This window comes from Haplochromis burtoni, unplaced genomic scaffold (genome assembly GCF_018398535.1).
Source record: "Haplochromis burtoni strain Fernald_Lab_line unplaced genomic scaffold, NCSU_Asbu1 Contig_137, whole genome shotgun sequence".
Classification (NCBI taxonomy): Eukaryota; Metazoa; Chordata; class Actinopteri; order Cichliformes; family Cichlidae; genus Haplochromis; species Haplochromis burtoni.
The window spans coordinates 181,898-208,286 of NW_024582498.1; the positions used below are offsets into that span (position 1 = coordinate 181,898).

Below are 26,389 nucleotides of genomic sequence, written 5' to 3' on the forward strand. Positions count from 1 at the left end.
AAAAAAAAACCAGCTGCTTGTTTAAGTGAAAATACATTGATGTTTTTGTTTTTTTGCACTAATAAAGTTGAGGAGTTGTAAAGTATTTTGTCTAGTGTCAATTATATCGTCAGTTATATCGTTATCGCAAATGTTCAAATGTATATCGTGATAAATATTTTGGGTCATATTGCCCTGCTCTACGTGCTGTCCCCTCACTTTTAATAGACTTAACAGGTACTCGTGGCAGCTTTCAAACTAACTCAGAGTTCCTTGCTTCGTTAACTATTACACCACCTATCTCACTCACTCAAACACACACATATCAAATAAAGTGCTCAGGATAAAGTTTAAGGACAGTCTTGTAAGTATAAAAGCACTACAGGAATCTGACTCAAGAACCTCGGGAACAGGAACAACACCGCAGAGTTAACGAGCCATTTAGAAACAATCTGCAGCTAATCAAAAATTTGACAAACATTAACAAGAGATTGTGCATGTAAGACTGAGAGCTCATATATTCAGCCATGTAGATATATATATGTGTTAAACGGGTATTAATTTTACACCCTGCCAGGCCAAAAAAAGTGAGAGCCTTACTCTGGGTGATTACTGCAGTGATTAATGTTTCGGCTGGTAGCAGGTCATTTAACAGCTTTAGCAGCTTCTTAATTCTTGCTGGACCAAGTTGTTCAAGATCCCCATGTTTTATGATCTGGCCGTTGCTGTGGCGATGGCTTGGGGAAATAAGGGAGCGGCCAAGAAGTAAAAACAACTCCGAAGATTGTTGAAACAACTAAAATTGAATTAAGAGCTGCCTGTGCGATATCAAAACCTGGAAGGGTAGTGCTGAAAGTGAGAGCATTTTCACTCCTACAATATGAAGTTTACTCAAGGGACAGGGACTGAACAGCTGTGTAAACTTAAGAAAACCATTTATCAGTGAGGCTAAAGGACACAAAAGGCTTCAGTTTGCCAGGGAGGATTAACACTGGACTCAATGGAAAAAAGTAATGTGGTCCAAGTCTAGATTTTTGAGTAGTTGTTGGCTGTGTTGACTCAACGTGTAGTTCCAAGGTCACATCATCTAACTACGTCAGGTTAAGGGTGCAGATTTCCCACTGGAGCATAAACCCCCAGAGGCGGATGAAGTGATGCACCCATCATGCCTAGCGTCTTGCTTCAGTTGGTCGGGTCTAGCTTCAGCAGTGAGGTCAGCTGACTAGCTTAATAAACTGAATGACCACATTTTTTCCCACCATTACATTTTTCCCTTCCCTGATGGCACAGCTATACTACAAGATGGGAACGCCAGGATTAATCTGTCACATGAAACATGTCCAGATCTCACAGAGAATCTTTGGGATGTGCTAGAACCGACTTTACGCAGCAATCCGAATCTCCCGTTAATACAAGCTTTTGGTGAAAAAAAATACACAAACAACAAAAAATGAACAGCCATGCAGTGTATACCATCTTAGCTCAGGTTCTCAGCATGCTTCAACTTAGCAGCAAAGCAAAGAGAGACGAAGAAAGAAGAGAGAGAGAGAGAGAGAGAGTAGAGAGAGAAGAGAGAGAGAGAGAGAGAGAGAGAGAGAGAGAGAGAGAGACAGAGAGAGAGAGAGAGAACAGAGAGAGACAAAACAAAAGCAACACTTGACCAGAAGACAGACCTAGAGACAGATAAGAAACCGAACTGACCTCTTGACCTCTGTGGGAGGTAGATCATCCTGCTTCTCAGGCTCTGTGGGGTCTGCTGCTGACTTCTTGGAGGCATCTTCCTCACAGGTGGTCAGTGCTGGTTCTTCCTCGTCTTCCTCCCCTGGAGCACTTTGCTATGGCATTGGAAAGAGAGGGCAGAAGTCTTCAGAAAGATTCAATTTACAAAACCAGGCACGAACAACACAAGCGATGATGGTGATGATGGTACGCACTGGGGCCGCTTTCTGCTGTTTTCTTTTCCGCTTCTGTTTTTTGGACAGCCTACAGGAGTAGAAAGAGAGCTCAATAAAAACAACTCAACCTTTTTAATACGATGCATCACCAAGAAGTTAAACAATTAGTATGCTATTAAATGGACTAAATGGGAGCCAAGCGCCACTAAATGGATTGTTTTCACTTATTTGTGCATTCATTACCTCTCCTTTGCATTTTCTCCACACTGCCTGATTTTTACATTTCCTAATGGATTTCTGATTTCTGATTACATTATGCTTGCCAATCAGGGTAGCAGAACAGTAAAAATCAAGTTTTGAGAAGGAAAAAAGACATTAAAAAAAAATACAAAATTAAATATATACTTTTGCCTTGGCTTTTCCTCTTCCTCCTCTTCCCCCTCATTTTCATTCTCACTTCCCTCCAGATGCAAACCAAGTGCATCGTCTTCCTCCTCCAGCTGTTGCCTTAGCAAAGCCACCATCTCCCGATGCTTTTTAGACTTCTCGTGGTTTTTCATGCTGTGAAGAGGTGGTGAAGAAAGGGGGAGAAAAAATATAAAAAGCGTGATGCACACAGATAATAACAGTGATGACGCTGTTCAAACTCATCTGAGATATATATAAAACAAAGAAAAGTTGCAACCTTTTTGAGTGCAGTGCTGAAAAGGTAACGTTTCACACTCACGCTTTATCTGACTTGAAGGATTTGTCGCACGCTGGGCAGTACAGATCATCGTAATCGTCAATCGTCAGCTCGTCTCCATCCGGCTGCTCGGCCTCTGTGATTGAACATTTACATGCATTTAGTGTAGAGAGACAGCCAGCAAACAGGAGGCTCTGCTTTTTACTGTACACAAGCTTTAAATCCTTAAAGTTGGATTAATGCTGCATTCCTTTTACCCTGAAAGTCGAGGAACCAGAGCTGACCATGTTCCAGTTATAGCCCTAGTCATAGCCAGAAAAACAGGCGTTTAAAATGTGTTTGATTTTTGATTTTTTTTTTAACCATTCTCCTATCAAAGTAGACCCTCTCAGTCATCACTGACAGCAGCTTTCTTCTGTTTTCCTTCATTAAAAAAAAGGCGCTGCAGCTCGTTCATGGAAAGAACATAGTTGGTTCCCTTTATGGCTCGTTTAGGGAGTCACAAATCACAACAGCACAGTACAGATTAAAATTCTACACTTGCTGCTGCCATCTTGGATTATAAAAGTCAGGGATTTTTGAGTGGGAACTTGGGATTTCGGACTTCCCATTTAATATGGACCACAGCATTAATGTTGATATAATATCAGCACCAATTGTATTTATTAGCACATTTATTTAAACTCAATATGCTTAAGACAAAAATCTAAAAACATACAAACCTGCAAGAGTGTAAGATGAAAACACAAAAAGTAAAATACAAAAAACACACACACATAGTGTGTGTAAGTTATTAACAGCAAGCCTGTGATAATAAAAGTGGTTCCTTCTGTTTCTGAGTGTATGCACAGATTTGATTGACCTCAGGTTTGCAGGCAGCTTATTCCAAAGAACAGGACAGGACTCAGACAGTGTTCAGTTCCTGCTGTTCATGCCAGAAAGCTGGGGAAAGTTGTGACTGGATATGCTTATTATCAGAGATTTTATAAAAGGAGGAGATCTAGCACACAAAGGCTCCTGAACTTTATCCTACATGGGATGGTGGTTGTCCCACTTTGCTCACAGACAGCCAATCGGCCACTGAATCAGCTGCCTGTGGTGGCAAAAAGTATTCAATGCATCAACAGTTTTCTAAGTAAATACATTTCTAAAGGTGCTATTGACATGAAATTTTCACCATATGTTAGTAACAACCCATCCAATTCACACATGCAAATAATTGGAGGTTTGTGTAATAATGAGAAAAGACACAGGGAAGAAAGGGAGTTGCAATAAGGTGTGGAAAGTCATAACAGCAGCTGAAATCTATCAGCAATTACAAAGCAATCTTGCCACTTAGTGCAAATTATTATCAGCTGTTCAGTTCCAACTGATGGCTTATAAAAAAGATGTCTCATTACCAAGGTAATGAAACAAGAAACATCTCATGATGCGTAAAACCAGTGAGCTCTCACAAAACATACTGATAGCAGTACGTTTTGAAGGTTCCAGTGGGCACTGTTGGGGTTATAATCCAGAGGTGGAAAGAACACAATGTCATCATGAACCGACCATGGACAGATGTTCCCCGCAAGATGGACCAGGCTTAGAAGAGTTGTCCAAGAGCCAAGCGCCACAAATACTGGGAGAGTACAGTCTGGTCAGATGAGACCAACATTGAACCCTTTGGATGCCATAACACACCATGTTTGGAAGTCAAAAGACACTGCATATCACCCCAAAAACACCATACCAACAGTGTAGTTTGGAGGTGGGAACATCACAGTGTGGGGCTGTTTTTCAGCATGTGGCACTGGAACGCTTCAACTAATTGAAGGACGGATGAATGAAAAAAATGTACCGGGACATTCTTGATAATAATCTGCTGCCATCTAGCAGGATGATGAAGATGAAACGAGGGTCGATGTTTCAGCGAGACAATAATCCCAAACACACAGCCAAGGAGACTCAACTGGTTTCAGAGAAAGAAAATAAAGCGGCTAGAATGGCCCAGCCAACCACCCGACCTGAATCCAATTTAAAAATCTATGGAAAGAGCTAAAGCTCAGAATTTATAGACGGGGCTCACAGAGCCTTCAGGATTTTAAAGATGTTTGTGTGGAAGAATGGGCCAAAGTCAATGCATGCGACTAGTTTCTCCATGCAGGAGGCATCTTGAAGGCTGCTAATATTCAGATGCTTGTCATATGCTCAACTATTGGAATATCTGTTCAGGACTCGACAGTAAACGATCAAAGCCATCAATGAGCACAACCGAAAAACTCACAATTGGCAATTTAAAAATCTGATATTCTGATATAACAGTCGATTTTTTTTCCTGTCAGCCACACCAAACATCTGTTATGAGTAATTATTTATTTACTCTTTTATGCTCTACTGGGCTCGGGTCAACTGATTCTTGTGTTTGTGGCATTCCAATTGCGTGCCTAAAAACAGGGAAGTTGCAGAGTGGCCTCTGGTGGACAAACTGTGCAATATCAACACAATCATAACATGGTTAATATCTAATATCAGCTGATAATATCGGCCTGCCAATAAATTGGTTGGGCTCAACTGAACATGCAACAGCTGCATGCAAACAGTGTCACACCAATAAAAATGAACACATCACAGCCATTAATCATAAATCAGAAACAAACAAGACACAGTTTAAGGCTACGGCCGCTGCGACTGAGTCACCCCGAGTCGGCACTCATGATCACAGACGATCAGCCTCGCCGGCATTCGGTGAACTCTCTACTTCCGTTTTATGCAGCTGCAGCGGAAGGTGCACCGACTCCCGCTGAATTCACCACCAGCTGCGCCGCTGTTTCAATGCACGATTAGCCTTTCTTCAGGGTCGGCCGTAATACAAACATTATTCCAAGCGATACAATGTCGTCAGATAATGCAAAGGTCCTCATAAAAAATTCGCTCTATGACCTTTCGAGGCCATGCGCTGATCTACAGCCCAGCCTTGGATTTCTCTAACTCATAAAAAAAAAAAAGATGTATTACATGTCACTGAACTGCACTAACTTTAATGACATTGGCTACAGTGACTGTTTACATTCCTACAATTATTTACCTTTTGATACAAGCAGCTTTGAGAAGACCATTCATTATTGTACTACTTGCCATATATCATTTAAAATATAAAAAACATAAAGCAAACAAGGAAATGCTTCCAGTATGTTGCAAAATCCGAGACTGTTTTCTCAGACATGGACTCGATATATGCTCGTGTTTCAGATGTAAAAAAAACCAACAACAACAATAAAAAAAAAAAAACTTCTTTTTTTCCCCCCAGTATCTGCATCCAGCATCAGTTCATCCAACACTGCATTTACTGAAAACTTTACGCCCACACAACCAACACAGCTTTTTCCCTGCAGACTGCGCCTCAACCTTCATAGTTAAGGTAGCTGTGTTACATCACTTAGAACTCCTAGTCAAGTGCAGTTATGGGAGTAGCATGTCCAGTTCATCTGTATATGGATGTGTCCGTCTCTGATGTGCTGTTGAAGGTTGGAAAGTTAGAAAGCCTATAAACAGATGGGATAAATCCAGGTTTTAATTGGTCTACTGTTTACCAGTAAATGTGTCATCACTGTTTACATATTTGAGGGACCGCATGTTGTGTAGCTATGGAGCTGACCTTCTGAGGGCCCCTTTATAGCTGCCGTTCGGCACGACACGACAAAGTTGATGTCAAATTGACGTCATTTCTGCTGTCGCAAGCCGCAGTTTCTGCCGGTCGTGAACCTCTCGATTTTTGAAACCTAGCGTGTTGCTCCCTTGCCGCTGAGTTGCAGACATGAGTGCGTGATTGTGTCGGATTGTAATGATTTATCAGTGCAGAAGGTCAGAAACTGACACATTATACAGAAGTTGCTATAGTTCTAAAAGATCCGACTTAACTGCTCCCACACCAGAGCTGACACGAAGGTGTTGTCTGAGTAACGACGCCTATCGTTCAGCAGAATACTGCAGCGATGAGCATTAATACTTGTTGCTGTGTGGTGACATTACCGACGGCGTATGACATATAATGGGGACACAAGTGTGACATGAGAGAAGGTAACCCTTACCTCCGCCTTCTTCGCTGTTCTTCTCCAGCTCCTCTTCCTCACTTTCAGATGCATCTCCAAACTCTTTTCCGTACTGAGCTTCTATCTGCTGCAGCTCCTTCTCGAGTTCAGACATGGCCGCCCAGCTCTGCTCCTTATACTCCTCTGCCAGTCTTGGATGGACATACAGAGCAGTGTCAGGAAGAAATTTTAAAAACAAAAACTCAAATCTGTCCCCAGCTACTCATCTTTTACTCACTTGGCCTGTTTGAGCTTCTGCTGCCGTCTCAGCTCCTCCACTTTCTTAATCTTCTCGGCATTCTGCTCCTCCACCAGTTTCCTGTGGGCCTGCACGCGGCGGTCGCGCTTACGCACAAAGGCCACCAGCTGTCGCACCAGATCGTTGCGCTCCTTTCGAGCTTTTTCTCGAGTCTTTTTGTTCTCCTTCTCCATGGCCCTCTTCTCCCAGCGGTTGGAGGCCTGCCTCGTATCGTACTCCTCCTTCCAAGCAAAGTTTTTGCGAGTGCAGAAGCTTTGCCAGTAGCCATAAAACACATGCACTACCTGTGATGCAAACACAGAGAAAGCAAGACTTGAAGAGCAGAACACAGATCTTTGTTTGTTTTACGCACGGGAAGTAGAAGCTAAAGGAAAACAAAAACAAACTGCTTTCTGTTTGAAACAGCTGCTGACGTGTGTTTTAAAGCCTTACGGTATCGTAATCACTCTGCGAGTCCCCGAAGGGAGGAAACTCCTCTTCCTCTTCCTCATCTTCCACCTTGCTGTGTTCCATCTCCTCCTTAACAATGGACTCAAAAAGATTCCTGTAAACGGTGTAAAAGCCCTAGGGAGAAAGGAAACTGTAAAAGAAAAAATCTGAGAGACACAAAGAATTTTCTTTCCCACAGTCCCTCAGGGCAGCGCTGCCAGAACGATCAGCGAATGCTGATGCAGTAGCTGGGTTCAGGGTCAAGGCAGGGGCATGCTGTGTAGGCTGAGATGGTACAGCAATATACTTCAGAGTCTACCCCGACCCTCTAGTTCATTGTCATAGCAACAACATTCCACTAGGGGTCAGTCTCGCTCATCAGACACCTTCAACAGCCATTAATGAGCGGTCCACTGAAGCACATTGAAGATGGGAAGATAAAGGATCTCAGATAAATCTCCATCATTAAAATTTACAGCTGTGATCTTTGATTCTAACAAACGACAATCAGCTGATACCATGATCGACCAAAAAACGAATTTGTAGTCTTCAAGTAGGATCTACTAGTGAACCCCAACTTGATTTGGACCAAGCATGCATCAGTTTCATTTTAGACAACAGCGTAACCTCCAAGACTGCACATACAGCTGCATTCAGCTCCAGTGGTTCTTTGTCAAATATATATTTTGGAAATTGAGACAAAAAATAAATAAATAAAAAGCCTTGGTAGAAATTTTAATGCTTGCTTTACCTTGGTTTCTTTTATTAATTCACTTTACTACTCTCTCCACACTTTGGCTACGTCCACGCTAGCCTGGATGAATTTGAAAACTGTGTTTTTGTCTGAAAACGCTGCGCGACCACACATCGTTTTCGGTCGTTTTCACAGAGTTGTGCGTCCACATTGAAACGGCCGAAAACGCTTACGTTCCAGTACTGCATATACGTGAAACGCAAGACGATTCAACCTACCTCATTCCTGTCTGCCGTTTATTTACTTGCCGGCTCATAAAAAACGTCGCAGCAAAATGCTGAGGAAAAGCCCCGAGTTTTTTCAATGGACTAACAATGAGGTGGAGTTGTTACTGTGAGTAACACAAAAGTACAAAGTTGCAAAAACGAAGACAACTAAAGAATTTGAAGAAAAGCTGTTATCTCAGGTGTGAGTGGTGCCACAGCTCCTGAGTTGAGTTTCTCTTCCAAATGGCCCCAAACAACTTATGTGGGATTTGTTTTGAGTTCCAGGGCATTTTTATTACAGCCATGGTTATCGCACATCCTATCGAGTTTATCTCACATGGTTTACGCTCCTGGTAAGCCTCACAAACTTAAGCCTTGAATATACTTTCAATATCCACGAGTCTGCAACGGTCTGCTTGGGTAAGAGTGACGTGATGTTTGTTGAGCGGTAAACACTAGGGTCCACAGGGACTCCAGTAGACGCCATGTCTGCAGTAGAGTATAATGACAGCTTTAAAACAATTTCTTTTCACGCCCACCAACAGATGCAGCACAGAGAAAAAAAATTACATCATGTTGGCCGGTAATGTTTTTTGCCTTATTGAATTTCCTACTTTTTTCAATATGCATTTTTATCTTTCTTGTCAAAAAAACTAAATTGTGTTAAATAATCTGATGGCTTGAGGCAACACCACCCTTTGCGCACGCGATCAAACCCACATATACCTTCTCGTCATCTCCGTAGCCTGAGTAACATGTGACCGTGAAGTACTGCAGCAGGTCAATGCTGTCGTCTTCATAATCCCCACTGAGCCCTCCTTTCAGCAAAGCCTCCCTGTGATTGTCATACCTGTAACACAGGAACAGCCAGAAGCACCAATATGATTTATCAAGTCTGCACAAACCAGTACAGCTCAGACTATGAGCAAGGCTCTGGAATCTGAGGGTCGCATTATTCGGACTGCCGTGTTTGTACGAACCAAGCTCTCTCCTGTGGGTCACTCAGGACGTCATAAGCTGCCTGAATCAACTTGAACTGCTCTGCTGCTTCCTCTGCATTGTCCAAGTTTTTATCTGAAAGTTTCAGAAGGAAAAAAAACAAAACACTTTGTATTAGAGGGACTCCCTTGCCTAAAAGACTTATTGATAACCCCATGAAGCAGCAAATGGTGATGGTGACATGTTGGTGCAAGAAACAAATAAAGAGATGAGAAATCAGACAAACACAACACAGTCTATAGCAGTGAATTCCTGCAGTGATGTCAGAAAAACACTCACAGCGATGTCACAGTTCTGAACTGACATCTTTTCCTGTTGTAAATGTTGTGATAACTATTTAAATGCTGTCCCTGACCAAACAGCCTAACTAAACAGGACTACAAATAAACTGAAAAGGGCAAACCCTCCCCGAAAACCAACTAAGACTACACGGCTTAAATTGTAACTACAGTTTTTTAAGTATTCAAAAATTAGATTCTACGATAACTCAACATTAAATCCACTCCCACAATGCTAAATGTTATACACGTATATCTTTGAAGATGCTAACGTCTCAGTACCATTATTATACTGACAGGTTACTACCACTCACCAGGATGCCACTTCAAGGCCAATTTACGATAAGCTTTCTTCAAATCATCGTCTCCCGCGTCACGTTTCACACCCAACACTTCATAGTGACACTTCATTTTTGAGAGCAATCAAATAAACAGAATCAATGATCACGTTGTCCCAGGTGAGGTTAACGGTAGCATTCGACTAGCGACCGGCTAGCATACCCGCTGTATCTCTGAAAAAGTCAGACTTATTTAGCGGTAGCGACAATAGTGTGATGTTAGCCCTTACATGTTTACTGTTTCTGTCACTTACAAACACCTTGTATATCTGAAGTTACTTTTAAACGCGTCTTGACACCGTAATACACACCACTGTGTGCGGGACTGTCTGAGCTGAAGCCGCTAAATCTCGCGAGATTTCTTCTTTGCTTCTTTCAAATACCAGTAAATTCAAAGGTGTGGCTGATCTTTGTTGCCCTCTATAGTTCAAACTTGATCTGTGATTTTTTTTTTCCAGACTCAGAAGTTGTTAATTAATGTTAAAAATAAATACAATAAATAAAATTAAAATTAAAATCCGACTTCTGGTGAAAAATACGTGAAGCATTCAAATCAAGTCCTTTCCGTTCATCACATTAGCAAATGCTACAGGTTAGGTTAGCCTTTCAGCATATGTTTTAATTCCCCCCCATTTTCCCTTGGGGGTTGCCAGTTTTGCTGTTCTCTCTTCACAAACTGGAAGCACATCACTTTAACTTTCCGTGGTTACAGATCAGAAGGTATCACTACACTTCCTCTCATGCATTTATCCATCAGTTAACTAATTTCCTTTTAATCAGTCTGTATCAAAAACTTCATATGAAACAAAGTGTCTTTTTTGTGTGTGCATCCTTACATTTGGTTTCAATTTCCTTAATATCCTGTGCATGCGCCCTGATTTTCTGTCTTTTAACAAAACCCCAAACTTAAAATCTGTGGTAGTTTCAAGTTCCATTTTCAAAGTTTGACTCTTTAACTTTACATTTACATTCTAGTTCAATTATTAGTGTCAAATCATAACAAATGCTATCTCACAGTGCTTTGCATTGCAGGTTCAAGACATTTAAACTTCCCTTCAGTAGAAAGAAACCTAGGGCGCCATCTGGAAGACAAAAAGCAGTGTTAATGGCGTGTATCAGTGACACACAAATGCCTGGAGAGTAAAAGAAAAGAGAGGCGATGTCTACCCACCTTTGTACTTTTAACACTTGTACTTCTTAACCCTGGAGAACCAATGGGGTCAGATCCGATCCCATTGGTTTACTAGGGAAACGATGGGGTCAAATTTGACCCCATGGGTTCTCCAGGGTTAAATTATCTCCTGGATTTTACAAAGAGGCAATAAAGGGAAGCTAATACGAGAGAAATACATGTGTTTTACTGTCACAGTCAATCTTTCACTCTCGTTCCTCCACATCCCTGTCTTCACGAGCTCATGGCGCCCTCTAGTGCTAACAAGAAAGCTTGATGCTTGTTGAAATAACTACTAAAGACCTAAATTTAGTATGTACCTCGCTGAAAACACAGGTAATTTACAAGACACCCAAACTGCCACACCTCTGTGTTTTATTCTTTTATAATCAATCATTCACTCACCCACCGTGCTCCACCTTAGTCATTGTGAGCACATGAAAACCTCTGTACTTAGAACTAAACTTGAGTCATGTTACAATAAAAAATTAAAGAGGACCTTACGTATTTTAAATCTGCCTTCATCTCTTGTTTATGGAGGTCAAAGATGAAAAATAAAACCTATATATAATGTTCAAAAACAAGTAAAACAGCAGCTTGTGTCAGCGGGTTTTGGATTTAGTCCATGGTTACATAAATCTCTGTTTGGGACAATGCAGTAATAATTGCACAGGTCTTTTTATTTTTATTTTTTTTCCTAATCTGCTTTGTTCTGATTAATGCCTTTTGTGTATGTTTCTCCACACGCAACCCTTTGCGTGTCTGCAGTATTGTTTCCACCAACAGGAAGGAGCAGGTAATTATAAGCAGATTAGGAAGTGGTAACAATGACTTGAATGCTATTCTTCTTCATATAGGAAAACATCCCACTGGGTATTGTCATCATCAGTGCCCAGAAAAGAAAAGACATCAGGGCTCATGATGACATTAATAAGGGAATAATAAAAGGAAAGAAAAAAGACCTATGGGTGCATGGCTGCAAGGGTTAGGATATATGTTGTGTGACAGCAGAGATGAAGATGAGGACTTTGTGTGGTACAGGCAGCCTGGAAACCGTAGCAGCAACATAAGCGTCTTGTCATACTGTATTTCAAAAATAACCAGCCGTTATCAGCATCCTGTACCCTAACATTGGTGATCAGGATAAGCGGTCACACATAGCTGGTTACCAACTCACTTGGTCAACTGAGCAAGTTGTGGGGGAAATGATTATTCGATCCCTTGCAGAATTAGTTTGCTCGTTTACAAAGAAATGTCTCTAAAGAAACAGTCTCTAATCTTCACGGTAGTTTTAATGGAGAGACACAAAAGATAAACCAGAAAATATAAAACACACACACACACACACACACACATTACATAAAAGGTATGTACCTGTACTTTTACAGTATTTGGTGAGGAAGAAACACTTTTTGGCTAGTAAAGCGGTAAGACGTTTCTTATAGTTGGTCACCAGGTTGGCAACCAGATCAGGAGGGATTTTGGCCCTTCTCTCTAAATCCTTGTGGTTTCTTAGCTGCCACTTGGCAACTGGAAGCTTCAGCTCCTTCCACAGATGTTCAATAGGAAAATTGGACCTTTGGTGTGGTGGAGCTGTCTTGTACTTTTAGCAGAAAAGGAGCCCGAAAGCATGACGTTTTCACCTCCATGCTTGACTGTGGGAATAGTGTTCGGGTTGGGTTGATGCCAGACAGCATGATTTTAGTTTCTTTTGACCACAGTACTTTCTCCCAAGTCTTCTCTGCTTCATTTAGATGTTCACTGGCAACTAGATGGGCTTTAACATTTGCCTTATCGAGCATGGGGACCTTGGTGGTGCTGCAAGACGTCAATGCACTGCAGCATAGTGTGTTATCAAAGGTCTTCTTAGTGATGGTGGTCCCAACTGCCTTCAGAGCCTCCTGTATAGTTTTAGACTGATCTACTACTTTCCTCATGATTATCTTCATCCTATGAGGGAAGATCTTTCATGAGTACTAGACCGAGGGTGACCAATGATTATTTTATATTTCTTCCATTTCCAAATATTTGCAACAATTTTCCCTTTCTCTCTAAGCTTCTTGCTGATGGTTTAGAGCTCAGTCAAGCCTTGTGCAGGCCTCCAATCTGTCCCTTACATCCTTTGGCAGCTCTTTGGTTTTGCCCATGGTGGTGGAGAGATGCTTTTTTCTGGATTATAAATTGATATTATCCCTCTTTCTATTAAAAATGAAACTAGCAAAACATGAGAAAAATGAGAGAATTTTCATTTCTTTGGCAATGAGCAAACTTACAATTTCAGCAGGGGATCACATTTCCCCCACTGTAGGTGTGAGCACGTTCACATGAAAGGGGTGATTTGGCAATCACACTGATTATTACATTAACAGAGAATCAAAATAACACAGCTACTAAATCAGCGACATGAGAGAAAAAAAACTGTACTGTTTCGTGTTAAAAGTGCTAGTAAGTAAGTAAAATTTATTTATATAGCACTTTTCACAGATAAAAATCACAAAGTGCTTTACAACACAGGAAATGGGAACATAAAAACAATATAACAGTAAATAAAGTGTATTGCTGTATGAATTTGTGAGTGCTTTCAGTGTTTTGGACAGTAAGACGGGAAAAGAGCTACATATTGATAAAGTGTAGCTGACTTCAAGGCAGGAAGAAAAGCTGGGAAAAATGCCAATTGTGCGAGTTAACAAATTTATCAGTATCACAACTTTATCATTTAGGAATTGTGACATTGATCAAGACTTCAGTCGGTGGAGAGTTCATACCTGTTCATCTCTAATCTGGCGTTGTGCCAGAAAGTGTTTTTTACATGTAAGATGTTTGCTTGTATTGGTAATGCATAATGGACCTTCCATGTGTACGGACATGTACAGGTATATATGTCTGTATATGTATACATATGTATATTTAGTGTGTACGTGTGTGTGTGTGTACACATGTCTATAAATAGGAATAGTAGTGGTACAATAGCTATATCAAGCTATATAGTTTATGTCTTCCATATTTCCAATTATATCCATAATCACATACTGTGTATGCTACCATTGTATATAGTGCATTATCTTACTTTTTTTCATTGATTGTACTTATTTGTATTTCCTTCTGATATCTGTACCTGAGCTGAGGTGATGCAAAAATTTCCCCGTTGTGGGATCAATAAAGTCTTATCTTATCTTATCTTATCTTATCTTATCTTATCTTATCTTATCTTATCTTATCTTAAACAGACTGTAGTCAACAGGATTTACAAAGGGATTATATTTTAAATAAAGAAATTACCTGTTTTAGCATTTCTCCTGTGCTTACAACACCATCCAGCCACGACTTCTGAGGGACAAGCTGGAGCTATTGGGAGTGGACCAGCACATGTCCCAGCGGATACTGGACTATCTCACAGAACGCCCACAGTATGTGAGGACACAGGGTTGTGTCTCTGATACGCTGGTCTGCTCTTCAACCTCTACACTGCAGACTACTCCATCAGCTCCCCACGCTGCCACCTACAGAAGTTCTCTGATGAGTCTGCCATAGTCGGCCTCATCACAGGTGAGGACGACTCAGAGTACAGACAGTGGACTCTGGACTTTGTGGACTGGTGTCAGCAGAACCACCTGCTGATCAATGCTGGGAAAACCAAGGAGTTGGTGGTGGACTTCCAGAGACGCAGACCCACCATACTGACACCAGTGAACATCCAGGGAGTGGACATTGAGATGAGATAGTGGGCTCGTGTAGGTACCTGGGTGTTCACCTGAATAATAAACTGGACTGGAGCCACAACACCGATGCTCTTTACAGAAAGAGTCAGAGCAGACTCTACCTGCTGAGGCGGCTGAGGTCATTTGGAGTCCAGGGAGCGCTTTTAAAGACTTTCTATGACTCTGTGGTGGCATCTGTCATTTTTTACAGTGTGGTATGTTGGAGCAGCAGTTTATCGGCAGCTGAGAGGAAGAGGTTGGATAAACTCATCAGGAAGGCCAGCTCTGTTCTGGGATGCACCCTGGAGCCAGTGCAGGTGGTGGGAGACAGAAGAACTCTGGCCAAAATAACATCTCTGATGGACAGAGTCTCCCACCCCATGCATGTAAATGTTGCTGAACTGCAGAGCTCCGTCAGAGACAGACTGCTGCATCCTAGATGCATGAAGGAGCGTTTCCACAGGTCCTTCCTCCCTGCAGCTGTCAGACTGTACAATCAAAACGTTCCCAACAAACACAGATGTTTACATCAGTGCTGTAACTTGCACTATTTTATCAACAGATTCACACTACAACCTGGGTTTGCCTCTTATCTTTATTTAATTTAATTTAATTTTATTTAATAACGGTACAGTACTCTGTTTTTGGTAACCATTGCCTCTCATGTAAATATGTAAAAATTGTGTACGTTTCTGTTCTGTGTCTTGTGCACTGTTTGTTTGTATATGTGTATATTCTTGTATATTCTTGCTGCTGTTACATCCAAATTTCCCCTTGTGGGACAATTAAAGGATTATTCTCTTCTATTGTAGTCTATTTAAAAACATGACTTATTATTGGCATTATTGTACCTACATTATAACCAATCAAGTCCTTTTTGGTCACTTAAAATATCTTTATAGAACTATAATGCTAATTTGTTGCCTATTCTGATACAGCCCCCTCAAAGACATTTTGAATGTCAACAAGACTCTTTAATGGTCATATAAAATTAACCTTACCAAAAACTAATTTCATTTTCTACCTTGTAGCAAGAATGTTGTTTGTGGCTCAAGATGACTTAATAGCGATCACAAGGGAAACATTTGGCACATGCTTCACATGTTATAGGCCAACAAGTCAATTACAGCAATTAAAGTACGAGTCATCACTTTTTTGGCGAATACCAGAAAGAACTTTTTGGCAGACGATCACTTAAGGTTCAGAATGAGTTACCATGGCGATGTAACCCGGTAACTGATTGACCTTTTTAGTACAGGGAACCCAGGGTTCATCCTGGAGCTACTTAACAAATAGAATGGGTTAGGCAGGCAGGTGGAGGCAGGAATTGGCATCATGCCACTCCTGTCTCTTTGGCAGGCAGGAGTTACATAATAAATGAACGAATAAATGAATAATTTTTTTTCCAATGCCAGGGTCGAAAAGGGGGATCTTTCTTTCTTTCTTCTAGAGCCTCCATCCAAAAAAGACGTTGGGGTACCATCTCCAGGACACTAGAGGTCAGTCTAACTTTTGTTTTATGTTATATTTTTTTCTTCGAATAGGTTTTAGGAGACTTGCGTGTGCGTGCAAACATGTCGCCGTTCAAGAGAAAACGTGCCGGCCAGGATTCCGTTGATTTCAAGCCGAAAAAAGGAAAACTGGTACCAGATGAAGGCAAAGGCCTAGAGGAAGTGGGAAGAGAGAAGGAACATGAGATCACGGTGCCAGCACCGATCTCTCAGGTCAGAGTTATAGCGTGTTATTGTCCACTGAACTATTTTAGCTGGTGAGCCAACTTCAGTTTACCAACTACGCGCTACTTTACTTACTTATCTATAACCTACTCAGTGTGTAGCATCAGATAGAGGAATTCGTTATATCCAAACATTCCCAATCTGATATCGACACAGATATGAACCAAACTGCCTTCTTAAACGTACAGTCGGTATTTAAGGCTAATTAATAGTAAAAAGAAAGAATGTTGTGCTCAAAAATATGATAGTGTGTTATTACGTTCCTTCCAACAAATTGATACGTTTTAATAAACGCATCGTTAACCCATTAAAAATACATAAATGGCTCGTGATTTTTTGTGGCGGCGGCCATGTTCCCCCAGCTTATTTAAATACCGTGGCCGGGAAGGACATTTCCACCTAGTCGCATTTTACATGTGAGGCTGAAGCTTGGCTACATGTGTAAAACACCAAAGGAAGAGAACTCGTAGAACTCGAACTATGAGGCTAATTTAAATTCGTGCCTTCGTCTTCAGACTCAAGACTTGAAGGATTATGCTTGTGTTTTATAGTTGTGGAGAAGGGGTCCCCCTCATCAAAGAAACAAAAATGCAAAGGAAAAGAGAGAAGCTCGCCAGCATTTTAAGAAAACGTCATCCTCGTTATCCTCACCTCAAGCCAGTGCTTTTGTACATGGAAACAACATGCAAATTGTTCCTGATGTTGTTGCTGTTACTCATAGTCACTGGCTAAACAACAACAGCACTTGGCTATAAAGTAGACTCAGTGTCCCAAAAAGGTTTTGCTGTAATAAGTAGTTTGCTTACATCGGAGGGGTTATTCACAAAGCATCAAAACAGCAGCTTTTACCAACAGAAAGGTTCAGCATATCCTCAATAACTCACCTCAGTATGGAGGTCAAAGGTCACTGACCTGTACTACTTCCACAAAGTTTGACGGTCTCTTCCAGATTGAATAAATGTGGATCCCTCTTACCTAGAATTGACAGCTGAGGTAAACAATGGACCAACAGCCTTCCGCAGACAGGGAAAAACTCCCGGGCAGACCCATATCTGTTCTGAACCGTAGTAGAAGAACGCTGTTTCTTTGTTTTGTTGCATCTTAAGACTGAAATTGCAAACTGGTATTTGTTTTAGTTCAATGTTCTGAGCTAAACTGTTTTTTAACAGGGCAAATGGACCAACAAGGAAAGAGTTCTGATTTTCTCCTCCAGAGGGATCAACTTCAGAACCAGACACCTGATGCAGGACCTGAGGACCATGATGCCTCATGCAAAGGCAGGTTAGTGTCATATAGCACTGACCTACAGCATTGCTTCACACAAACACCTGTGTTATCTGTCTTACCTTACTAACCCACAAATCTTGTGCCTAGACACAAAAATGGACAGAAAGGATAAGCTGTTTGTCATAAACGAGGTAAGTTTGCTGTTTAACATCTTAGTTTACTCTTACATAACATATATAAAGCATCCAGGAGAATAAAGTCATTTGTTTGGCAGGTTTGTGAGATCAAAAACTGCAACAAGTGCCTCTATTTTGAGGCCAAGAAGAAGCAGGACCTCTACATGTGGTGAGAATTTCATTGGTATTACATCTCGTGTACATCAGACTCGTAGGAGAGCCAATCTGAACTAAGTTCAGTCATGTTCTTGTCCTGTAGGATTTCAAACAGCCCCCATGGCCCTTCTGCAAAGTTCCTAGTCCAGAACAGTAAGTTATTTCGCCACTAAAGCCCTCAAATGCAGCAATCATTTGTTATACTTTGGGAAAAATAATTGCATTGCCCCTCCTCTTTGACAGTTCACACACTGGCCGAACTCAAACTGACAGGAAACTGCCTCAAAGGATCCAGGCCGCTGCTCTCGTTTGATCCTGTGAGTAGAATTGGGTCATAAAGCCGGGAGTAATAAATTAGACTTGCTGTTAGTTTATAATCAGTATGTCTTTATTCCGAATTTGTTGCACTATGAGTCTCATCAACATCACATCAGATATTTATGGTTTAGTGTAGTCAAGGAAATAGGAATGGGAATTGGTAAGAATTTAGCGATTCCAAGATCAATATCATTTATCGATTCGATTACTTATCGATTGTCATTGGGTCCGTTTTGAAAGTCACCACAGTTGCTAAGAAGCAATATAGAAATTACCTTCATGCAAATTAACTGCATGCTGTGGGTTAAATGTTTGTGTTTGTTACACAGAACATGTTAGACATATTACACAGAACACGTTACTTAATTACTCCCTGAAAAAATAATTCCTTACAGTACTCGTTACATTACTTTCATGTTACTCTATAACTTAGCTGAAACACACTATTTAACAATATAAACCTGAGGCTACAACCCCACACAATGAGAACACTAAGATCTTTCTCTTGGAGAATACAAAGCAGACCACACAAGTGCTGAAGTTGTGTTAGCAGCATAATGCAGTTTTTTCTGTCCAGTTTTCCACTTAACCATTTATCTCAGTCTTTTGTGCAATAAAAGTAAGTGTCCATATCCACGCTCCAGACTGCGTCGCCATTTTCCTCCTCGGACAGGTGAACCGTGCAGGAACCAATAAGAGCGATCGATAGAAAGGCAGAATAACAATTCCAAGGAATCGGTTTTCTACATAAACTGGTTCTCAATTCCCATCCCTAGAAATAGCGTCACAAAACTCTGCACAATGTCTTCGCTCTGATATAAAATTCTCGGTCTGTGATCTGAATAGTGAAAGTTTTTTTGTGTTAAGTTGAATTTAAGAAAAAACGCCTGAGCAAGAGCTGAAGTTTTTATTTTTACTCTTTATTTTCTTCAACAGAAATTCGATAAGGAGCCTCACTACGCTTTACTGAAAGAGCTCTTCATCCAGGTGCGTTTCCAGGACAGCGTGAATGTAAACTGATTGCAGTTTTTGACACTTTCAGTCTAAAGTCCGATTACATATCATGTTTTTACTGTAAGAACGGAGCAGATGTGATTTTTTTTTTTTTTTTTTTTTTTAATTTTTCTTGAAGAGTTGAACAAATTGTATTTTCTGACTGAACTCATTCATTTTTTCTGTTGTAGACCTTTTCCACCCCACGCTACCATCCTAAGAGTCAGCCTTTTGTGGACCATGTTTTCACCTTTACCATTGCAGACAACAGGATTTGGTTTCGAAACTATCAGGTACTCTTCCGCCATACTTTTCTAAATTTCATTTGATATTTTGTCCCTGGCTTGAGCAGATTCCGAATGAAATATTTCTTATTTTCCTCTGGCTGTGTTCAGATCATTGAGGAAGATGGCTCTCTAGTGGAGATTGGGCCTCGCTTTGTTCTTAACCTCATGAAGATCTTTCAGGGGAGCTTTGGGGGGCCTACGCTCTATGAAAACCCAGACTTCCGTTCTCCTAACATGGTAAAAATCCATTGCACGATAGCTGAAGTTACAATTACTGTTCCTGATATACTAATGTTCTTACATCGAACATCTCTCTGTATGCTCCTGCAGCACCGGAGAGAGATGCGACTGGCAGCGGCAGCCAAAGTGCGAGAGAAGCAGATGGTAAAGGAGATGCAGAAAGGAAAGAAGACGTCTGCGAAGGAGGACCTGGAAAGTGACGTTACAGCCGATGTCTTCCTGACACCGGCTGAGGAAAAGCCCGCTGACATTCAGAGGGAAGCGCCTGAGACGAAAGTGGTGAAGAAAAAACAAAAAGCTTTCAAAAGACAAAGGATGCAGATGGCACGCAGGTAACTGGATGGACTGCAATAAGCTGAGTGAATGCTGCTGCCATTATTCAGTAAAAATATGGGAATGTCACCACACAGTCAGGACTCAAGTACAGTATTAGAAACAGTCCTTGGGAAAATATGCATCATGTTTTGTTGCCCCAGTTTATGAACTCCTTTCTTCTTTTTCTGATAAACAAGTTTTTCTTGATGTAATGTTTATTGAGTTGGAGTAAAAACTCTTTTCTATGTCATAGAAATAAAATACCAACTTGATCTCTGTATCCTGTGATGTATACTCCATAAAAGGCTTTTGGAATAGTGTCAGCATAGACTTGGAGGAAGTGTGTCCACAGCTTAAGAGAAATCACACCTATTCAAAATAGGTAGAATAGGTGTTGTTTTAGATCACTGTCTAGTTGTTTTAGATCAGTGAGCTGGGTCTAATGTGTCCTGTTTTACAGGCTGTCAGCCATCTGGAAGCATATGTCAAAAGACGAGCTCTGATATGCAAATATAAAGAGAGCTGCATTTAACAAGTAGACTCAAATTCAGGAGTAACATTCACAAATTGTGAGACTTATGACTGAAAACAGCTGAGTCACCATAGTAATCAATAGAGTACTTGAACACACATCGAACATGTCTCTGTATACTCCTGCAGCACATCGAGCTACGATTATGACGTGTGGTGTAATCATAGAGAGCATAAGAACATCTCTCAAATCTGGCAAATGATGAATCAGTTCATTTTCTGTTTACTCCACTGTGCCCATTACAAGTCCGGCATTTTCTCCATACCTGCCTCCTCTGGCAAACTGGACTCTGGTGTGTAGTTAAGGTGCTTATTACAAGTCACATTTGAATCTGGTGTTCTCAGTTCTCTTCCACCTCCTCATCGGGACAGCAGTAATATTCTACGAAGCAGATCTGTCCGTCGTCGTTCCTGACCAGGTACTGCAGAGAGAGGAAGCCCCGGTTGTCTGTCCTGACGGAGACTTTACAGGACAAAGCCAAGGCTTTGGTGGACGGCTTCAGGAGGGACATCTTGTATCTGTTTGCAGACAGAATACAAACAAAACATTACACGGGGATACGCTGAAACTATGCCTAAACTATTTCTCTTGCAGAGATTTTTAACATGATACGATAGAAAGGCCAAGAAAACACTTAACACTGGATCCAGGAGTGCTGACTCATTAGTGTCAGCATATCCAGTTGCAGTTGTAAATGTCATTATTTTTCTGTGCTTTTTATTCAGTTACAAGTCAAATGTATCCAGTTAACAAGCTCTATTACATAAGTTATAACAAGTCTGCTTTTAAGGAGATGTAAAGGGGACGAAGAGTCACCGGGGAAATGATTATAATCCTAAACACCTGCATGCAGGTGCTGCAACGTCCTGTGGCCAGACCTCTGGTTAGGAGCCATGCTGGCAATTACAGTTTGCACACAAGTATACAACACAAGGTCAAACCATGGGAGTCTACTTGAGTGAAGTATTTCCAATTCCAGGAATTTCTAGAGCGCCTACAAGGTGAGTGTATACCTATCCGAGCTCATACTTAGGTTAAGGACACTGGCACTAGTTATTAGTGTGTGCACACAAGTGAGTGTCAATATTTTCAAAGCTTAGTTTGTTAATAATTAAAAAAATATTATCACTGCCCTTTGGTTATTATTAGTTTCCCAAAACATAAGCCACAAAATGCTCAGAATTACAATCAAATAAAACAAACTAGATTTAAAGAAAATAAAATGCTAAACAACAGTTTAATACAAATATATTCCAGCATTTCTTATGTTTCATTAAAAATGACTTCTACCATTGCTGGAGGTCATCATTTACAGTCTAGTTTGTTGGCATTACCCGACTGATGCTGGAGAATCTGATCAACTTTGTTGTCCATGGGTATATTTGACACGGTGACTGAACAGATATACTAATTTTATGACTCTCAAAGGAAAGATGTGTATATTTGGTTATAACTTTTTAATATTTGGATTTATTCATGTCAACATCTTCAACTTTTTCACATTATGATCAGAGTTACCTGCCTGGCAACCATGTGTGAACAGGCATGTAAAAGGGTCAAGACTGAAAATGAGAGTAAAGTCAGTCACAGACAGTCGTGACTGACTTTACAGCGAGATAAAGATCACACATTTTCTGCTATGTCATTCTCTACTGTGTATGACATTTGGTTTTAGTTGCTGTGTTGGTGCTTCCTGTCCTCCCAGTCCACCTATGGCTAGTTTGTGTTCTCTACAGTCTAAATAATCTGCGCATGTGTTCGTGTGCTAACCTGTTCGTTTGTGTCTCGGTGCACTTAAACAGCTCCATCATGTCCGAGTCTTTGGAGTAATCATAATGAGCATTTCCAGCATTCCCAAATGTTGACAACCTTAGAAAATCAACAAATCAAATAATAATAATATAAATGAAAGGTAAAAAGAGCAGCACTTTCAAAAATAATGCAGAGGGGGCAAAGTTAGACTGCAAACTACCTCAGCACACTGATAATGAATTTACAGTCATTTTAAACACGGTGATTTTTTTTTTTAAGTCAGCAACGTAATCATAAACCAGCACGACACTGTAGAAAAAGTACAGTAAGGACAGCACACCTGAAGTATGGTTGGCTGGGGGACATGGTAATCTGTAGCACTTCACTAGTCATGTCCAGTTCAGAGAAGGCTTCCTTCAAACTCTCTGACTGCAAGATCACCTACAAAAGAGCCAGGGATACATCAGTTGTTACTGAGTTGTGTTTCCTGTTTTTCTAACACCTGCAAATAATGTTATGCCCATTGGATTTGTAAAGTAAGGAAACCAGAGAAACTGTAATTTCTGAATGGATTCGTTTGCATTGGTTTATTGTTTCCCATCTGATTTTTTTTTTGTATATTTAATATATTTAATATTCCAGTTTTAATAACAGAAAAAGTGAAATTAACCTTGTTCGTGACATTAGTGCTGCAGAACTCAAAGTCAATCGGTTCTTCTGGTTCTTGCGTGTTAATCTTGCACACGGTCACTACACCACCTTCCTCCAGGAACAACGTCAGAGGGTACCCATACCCCTTGTAGCACATCCGCAAGGCTGTTGATACACCTGCAGCATCACAAAAAACAGATAAAAAGCATGTTGAGTCCCATCTCAGGTGGAGTTTTTTTTTAATTCGTTTATTTTTATGAATTTTACCTGGTGTTGTGGTTCCACCAAATATATTGAGGCAATCAAGGAGAACAGTGAGGTTGATCTGAAAAGCCACCAGATCTTCTCTTATGGTGAACTCTTGGAAGATCTCAGCCTGGGAGACATGAATACAACTTCACTAAGGTATCAGTATTATAGGATTAAACACAAAGTAAACATACCTGCTCATTTAAGTATGTTCACTGACAAAATACAAGAGAAACACACCTGGATGAAGGCATTGGCCTGCAGACATTTCGAGTCCTCCACTGTGACCTTAAGGCCGTTGGTTGTAGCTGTGAAGATGGCGTGATCTTTGAAGGTGATTGCTTTCAGGATGTTGGAGAGATTACGAGCATTGTCCAAATTCGCCACTAAAACGTACTGTTCGTCATCACCTTGCGACTGAGTGGAGAGAGGCATTTTAGCGCTGAAAAAAGGCGCACAGATACCCGCTGTGAGGTCCCTGTAAAGGTAAACACATCAAATTAGCCGCTCCAATCATACATCACATGCGCATGAAGGTAAAACTTTGTTGAATGGCGTATCTTTTATATTCTAAATCGGACAGAATGTAAATGCGCCAAAGTGATTTGTGTCGATTCTACAACACACACACACACACACACCGAACTGTCACTTTGCTTTTACTGAAGTACTAAGCTTGTAAGCTTCTTTTTTTTTTTTTTACTGTGGCTCGCTTGGAGTTTAAAACGACGTAAAACACAAATTAACGGTAATATAATTTACATTTGTACTATCTAGATTCTCCTATACATTAATGTATTTAAAATATTCCCCCCAGAAAAACTGTAACTACCTTCGTGTCTCTTATAAAGCTGTTACGCAGCAGTTCTTGTGATTGTTTTTGAAGAAAGGCGCCCGGTGATGAACAACTTCCGCCTTCGCTCTTCTTCTACGGAAGTTGGATTAAAGTACGTCTTACGTCAGCAACATTCCAGATATTTCGCCATAAAACATACTCTGCCCATCGGTAGTGCGTGACAACATCATTTTGTGATTGGGAGAGGTGAGAGTCTTTATTCTGTCTTCCTCGTGTAACAGTTCAAATCTTTTTATTTTCCTGTCTGAACTTTGGTGACAGTTTTTCATAATAAGCTACCGGGTGTGATATGACGCTAGCTTTAGCTCACTGTTTTATTTGAGCTTAGAGAGCATGAAACCAATAGTGTGTCAACTGTGTCAAGTTAAAAAATGATCGAAAAACAATTTACAGCACACAACAACAGAAATCATGAACAGAGTAATTTGTGTAGTCGTGTGAAAGAAAGCTTCCTTCCACCGTTAACTAAGGTAGCTCAGGTTAGCTTTGTAAACGTCAGTATGGCTGACAGGTCGCTCGGTGTGGAGCACCCAAGCTGCCAGAATAAATAAAACAAACAAAATAATAAACGTTTCAGTACAGTCATTTTTAATGTATATACACCAGAAGAGTTTAAAATAAACGTAGGCAGTAATTCTTGTAAATATGCCATAATTTTCTTTTTTAAATTTGTGTAACCTATTTATAAAGAAAGATTCTGTTACTTTTCAAATTATGTACACATTTCTGTCATTTCAACCAATATATTTTTTGCTTTATTTTCGTGTTTTAAAGTGCATGTTGGATTGTTTTTGGGGTTTTTTTTTGTGGGGGGGGGGTGTCGTTTTTGTTTGTTTGTTTGTTTATTTTTGTTTTTTAACTATTGTATAAATGTTAATAAATTAATGAAATGTTATTAAATCATTCTACAGGAACCTTGTAGCAATATCTCAACAACCAACCATAAACTTACTATGTATTTTTTTTTTTACAACTCACAATTTTTTTTCTCTGTTGCAGGTTTTTCCATTTGTACCAGCTATGGTGTGCATTCCCTGTATTGTGATTCCTGTCCTCTTGTGGGTCTACAAGAGGTTCCTGGAGCCTTATCTCTATCCTTTTATTTCACCCATTATTAATATATTCTGGAGCAAAAAGGCAGTGCAGGAGACCAGTGCTAATGACCAAAAAGTTAGTGAAAAGAGTAATGGGACTTGCAAGGTAAGTAAATGGATAATTTTTGTGATGTTTTCATTAAGAAACTTAAAAATAATTATGGAAATATTTCCCAGCTCTGGTATATAGAGCGAATATATCTAAAAATGATAATAAAACTAATAGGAGCCACTCAAAGGGTCTCTGTGTTGTGTCATTTTTAACGTATAAGTTTCATAGTTATTTGATTTGAAGTTTTAAAAAAAAAATTTCACTCATGTTTTTCAGCCTGAAAGCAACGGCGAGGCCACTGCTAATGGATCTACAATAGCAACGGATAAGAAGACAGACTGACGCCTCAAAATATATTCAATGCTTCAGAAACAATGTAAATATTTAATTCTTCTAGAGAAACTATAAATTAACTTATAAATCACCTTAGAATTAATTGGATTTTATAACCTTCCAATTGTTATTTGGAGCTTGTTTTTATTTTTGTCATCCATCTTGTTGATATATTGTCTGTTAATCATTAATTGATACAGCTGTTTATTGTATTGAATGACAGATTTTGTAAGTTAAACTTTAAGCATAAATAATGAATAAAATAAACAAGACCTCTTAAGTGCTTCTGCTGCTTTTTCTTCATTTTGAATAATGTGTTCTCTTCATATTTGAGTTGTTAAGAAAGCTGTTTTGTTCATATAACTTTGAAATAATTAAAATAAATATGAAAGAATGTTAGCAACTTGACACGAAAGTAGGCATAAACTAAAAATTTAGACCTGACATTTATGTGTACTGCCAGTAGTAACAGTGTTGCATGTACAGTGCAAGAATTACTCCAGACATGGAAGCAGCTGGGAAACGTTTGTCTTTGTCACACATTGCTCAAAAAGAAAAAATATAGTTAATAACATTTAATATCTTTATAGTATTGGAATATACCCTACACTGATCAGCCACATTTAAGCCAGTGAAGTGAATGCTATTAGTAGTAGTAGTA

General features: G+C 40.1%; 4 protein-coding genes across 6 annotated transcripts in view; 2 read left to right on the forward strand and 2 right to left on the reverse strand.

The window, feature by feature from the left end:
- Positions 1-10,279, reverse strand: part of dnajc21 (DnaJ heat shock protein family (Hsp40) member C21) — a 12,822-nt gene extending 2,543 nt beyond the window's left edge. Inside the window, exons 1-10 of the mRNA XM_005931241.2 lie at positions 9,869-10,279; positions 9,258-9,351; positions 9,004-9,127; positions 7,321-7,452; positions 6,868-7,172; positions 6,630-6,781; positions 2,602-2,695; positions 2,280-2,435; positions 1,914-1,962; positions 1,681-1,814 (exon numbers count right to left, since the gene is read on the reverse strand). Coding sequence (XP_005931303.1) covers positions 1,681-1,814; positions 1,914-1,962; positions 2,280-2,435; positions 2,602-2,695; positions 6,630-6,781; positions 6,868-7,172; positions 7,321-7,452; positions 9,004-9,127; positions 9,258-9,351; positions 9,869-9,965 — 1,337 coding nt within the window. The 5' untranslated portion in view covers positions 9,966-10,279. The remainder of the gene's footprint in view (positions 1-1,680; positions 1,815-1,913; positions 1,963-2,279; positions 2,436-2,601; positions 2,696-6,629; positions 6,782-6,867; positions 7,173-7,320; positions 7,453-9,003; positions 9,128-9,257; positions 9,352-9,868) is intronic.
- A 5,750-nt stretch (positions 10,280-16,029) lies between these two features.
- bxdc2 (brix domain containing 2) lies at positions 16,030-20,481 on the forward strand. 3 transcript variants are annotated; one of them, XM_005931237.2, is made up of 10 exons: positions 16,295-16,485; positions 17,667-17,778; positions 17,872-17,915; positions 17,999-18,069; positions 18,160-18,209; positions 18,300-18,373; positions 19,311-19,361; positions 19,559-19,660; positions 19,763-19,891; positions 19,985-20,481. In XM_005931237.2, exons 1-10 carry the CDS (start codon positions 16,336-16,338, stop codon positions 20,228-20,230), a joined length of 1,029 nt encoding a protein of 342 aa, XP_005931299.1. In that variant the 5' UTR covers positions 16,295-16,335; the 3' UTR covers positions 20,231-20,481. The 3 variants fall into 3 exon arrangements, with proteins under 3 accessions (XP_005931300.1, XP_005931298.1, XP_005931299.1); XM_005931238.3 differs by lacking the exon at positions 16,295-16,485 and adding an exon at positions 16,030-16,260 and having other exon boundaries at positions 19,763-20,481; XM_005931236.3 differs by having other exon boundaries at positions 16,293-16,485; positions 19,763-20,481.
- On the reverse strand, positions 19,470-24,345 carry rad1 (RAD1 homolog (S. pombe)). Its single transcript, XM_005931239.3, has 7 exons — positions 24,226-24,345; positions 23,634-23,871; positions 23,412-23,520; positions 23,164-23,321; positions 22,834-22,934; positions 22,512-22,610; positions 19,470-21,259 (listed from the first exon to the last, which is right to left on the reverse strand). Exons 2-7 carry the CDS (start codon positions 23,826-23,828, stop codon positions 21,082-21,084), a joined length of 840 nt encoding a protein of 279 aa, XP_005931301.1. The 5' UTR covers positions 23,829-23,871; positions 24,226-24,345; the 3' UTR covers positions 19,470-21,081.
- Positions 24,314-26,008, forward strand: LOC102310567 (UPF0729 protein C18orf32 homolog). The gene is made up of 3 exons (XM_005931240.3): positions 24,314-24,435; positions 25,249-25,449; positions 25,672-26,008. Exons 2-3 carry the CDS (start codon positions 25,270-25,272, stop codon positions 25,735-25,737), a joined length of 246 nt encoding a protein of 81 aa, XP_005931302.1. The 5' UTR covers positions 24,314-24,435; positions 25,249-25,269; the 3' UTR covers positions 25,738-26,008.
- Positions 26,009-26,389: the final 381 nt, after the last annotated feature.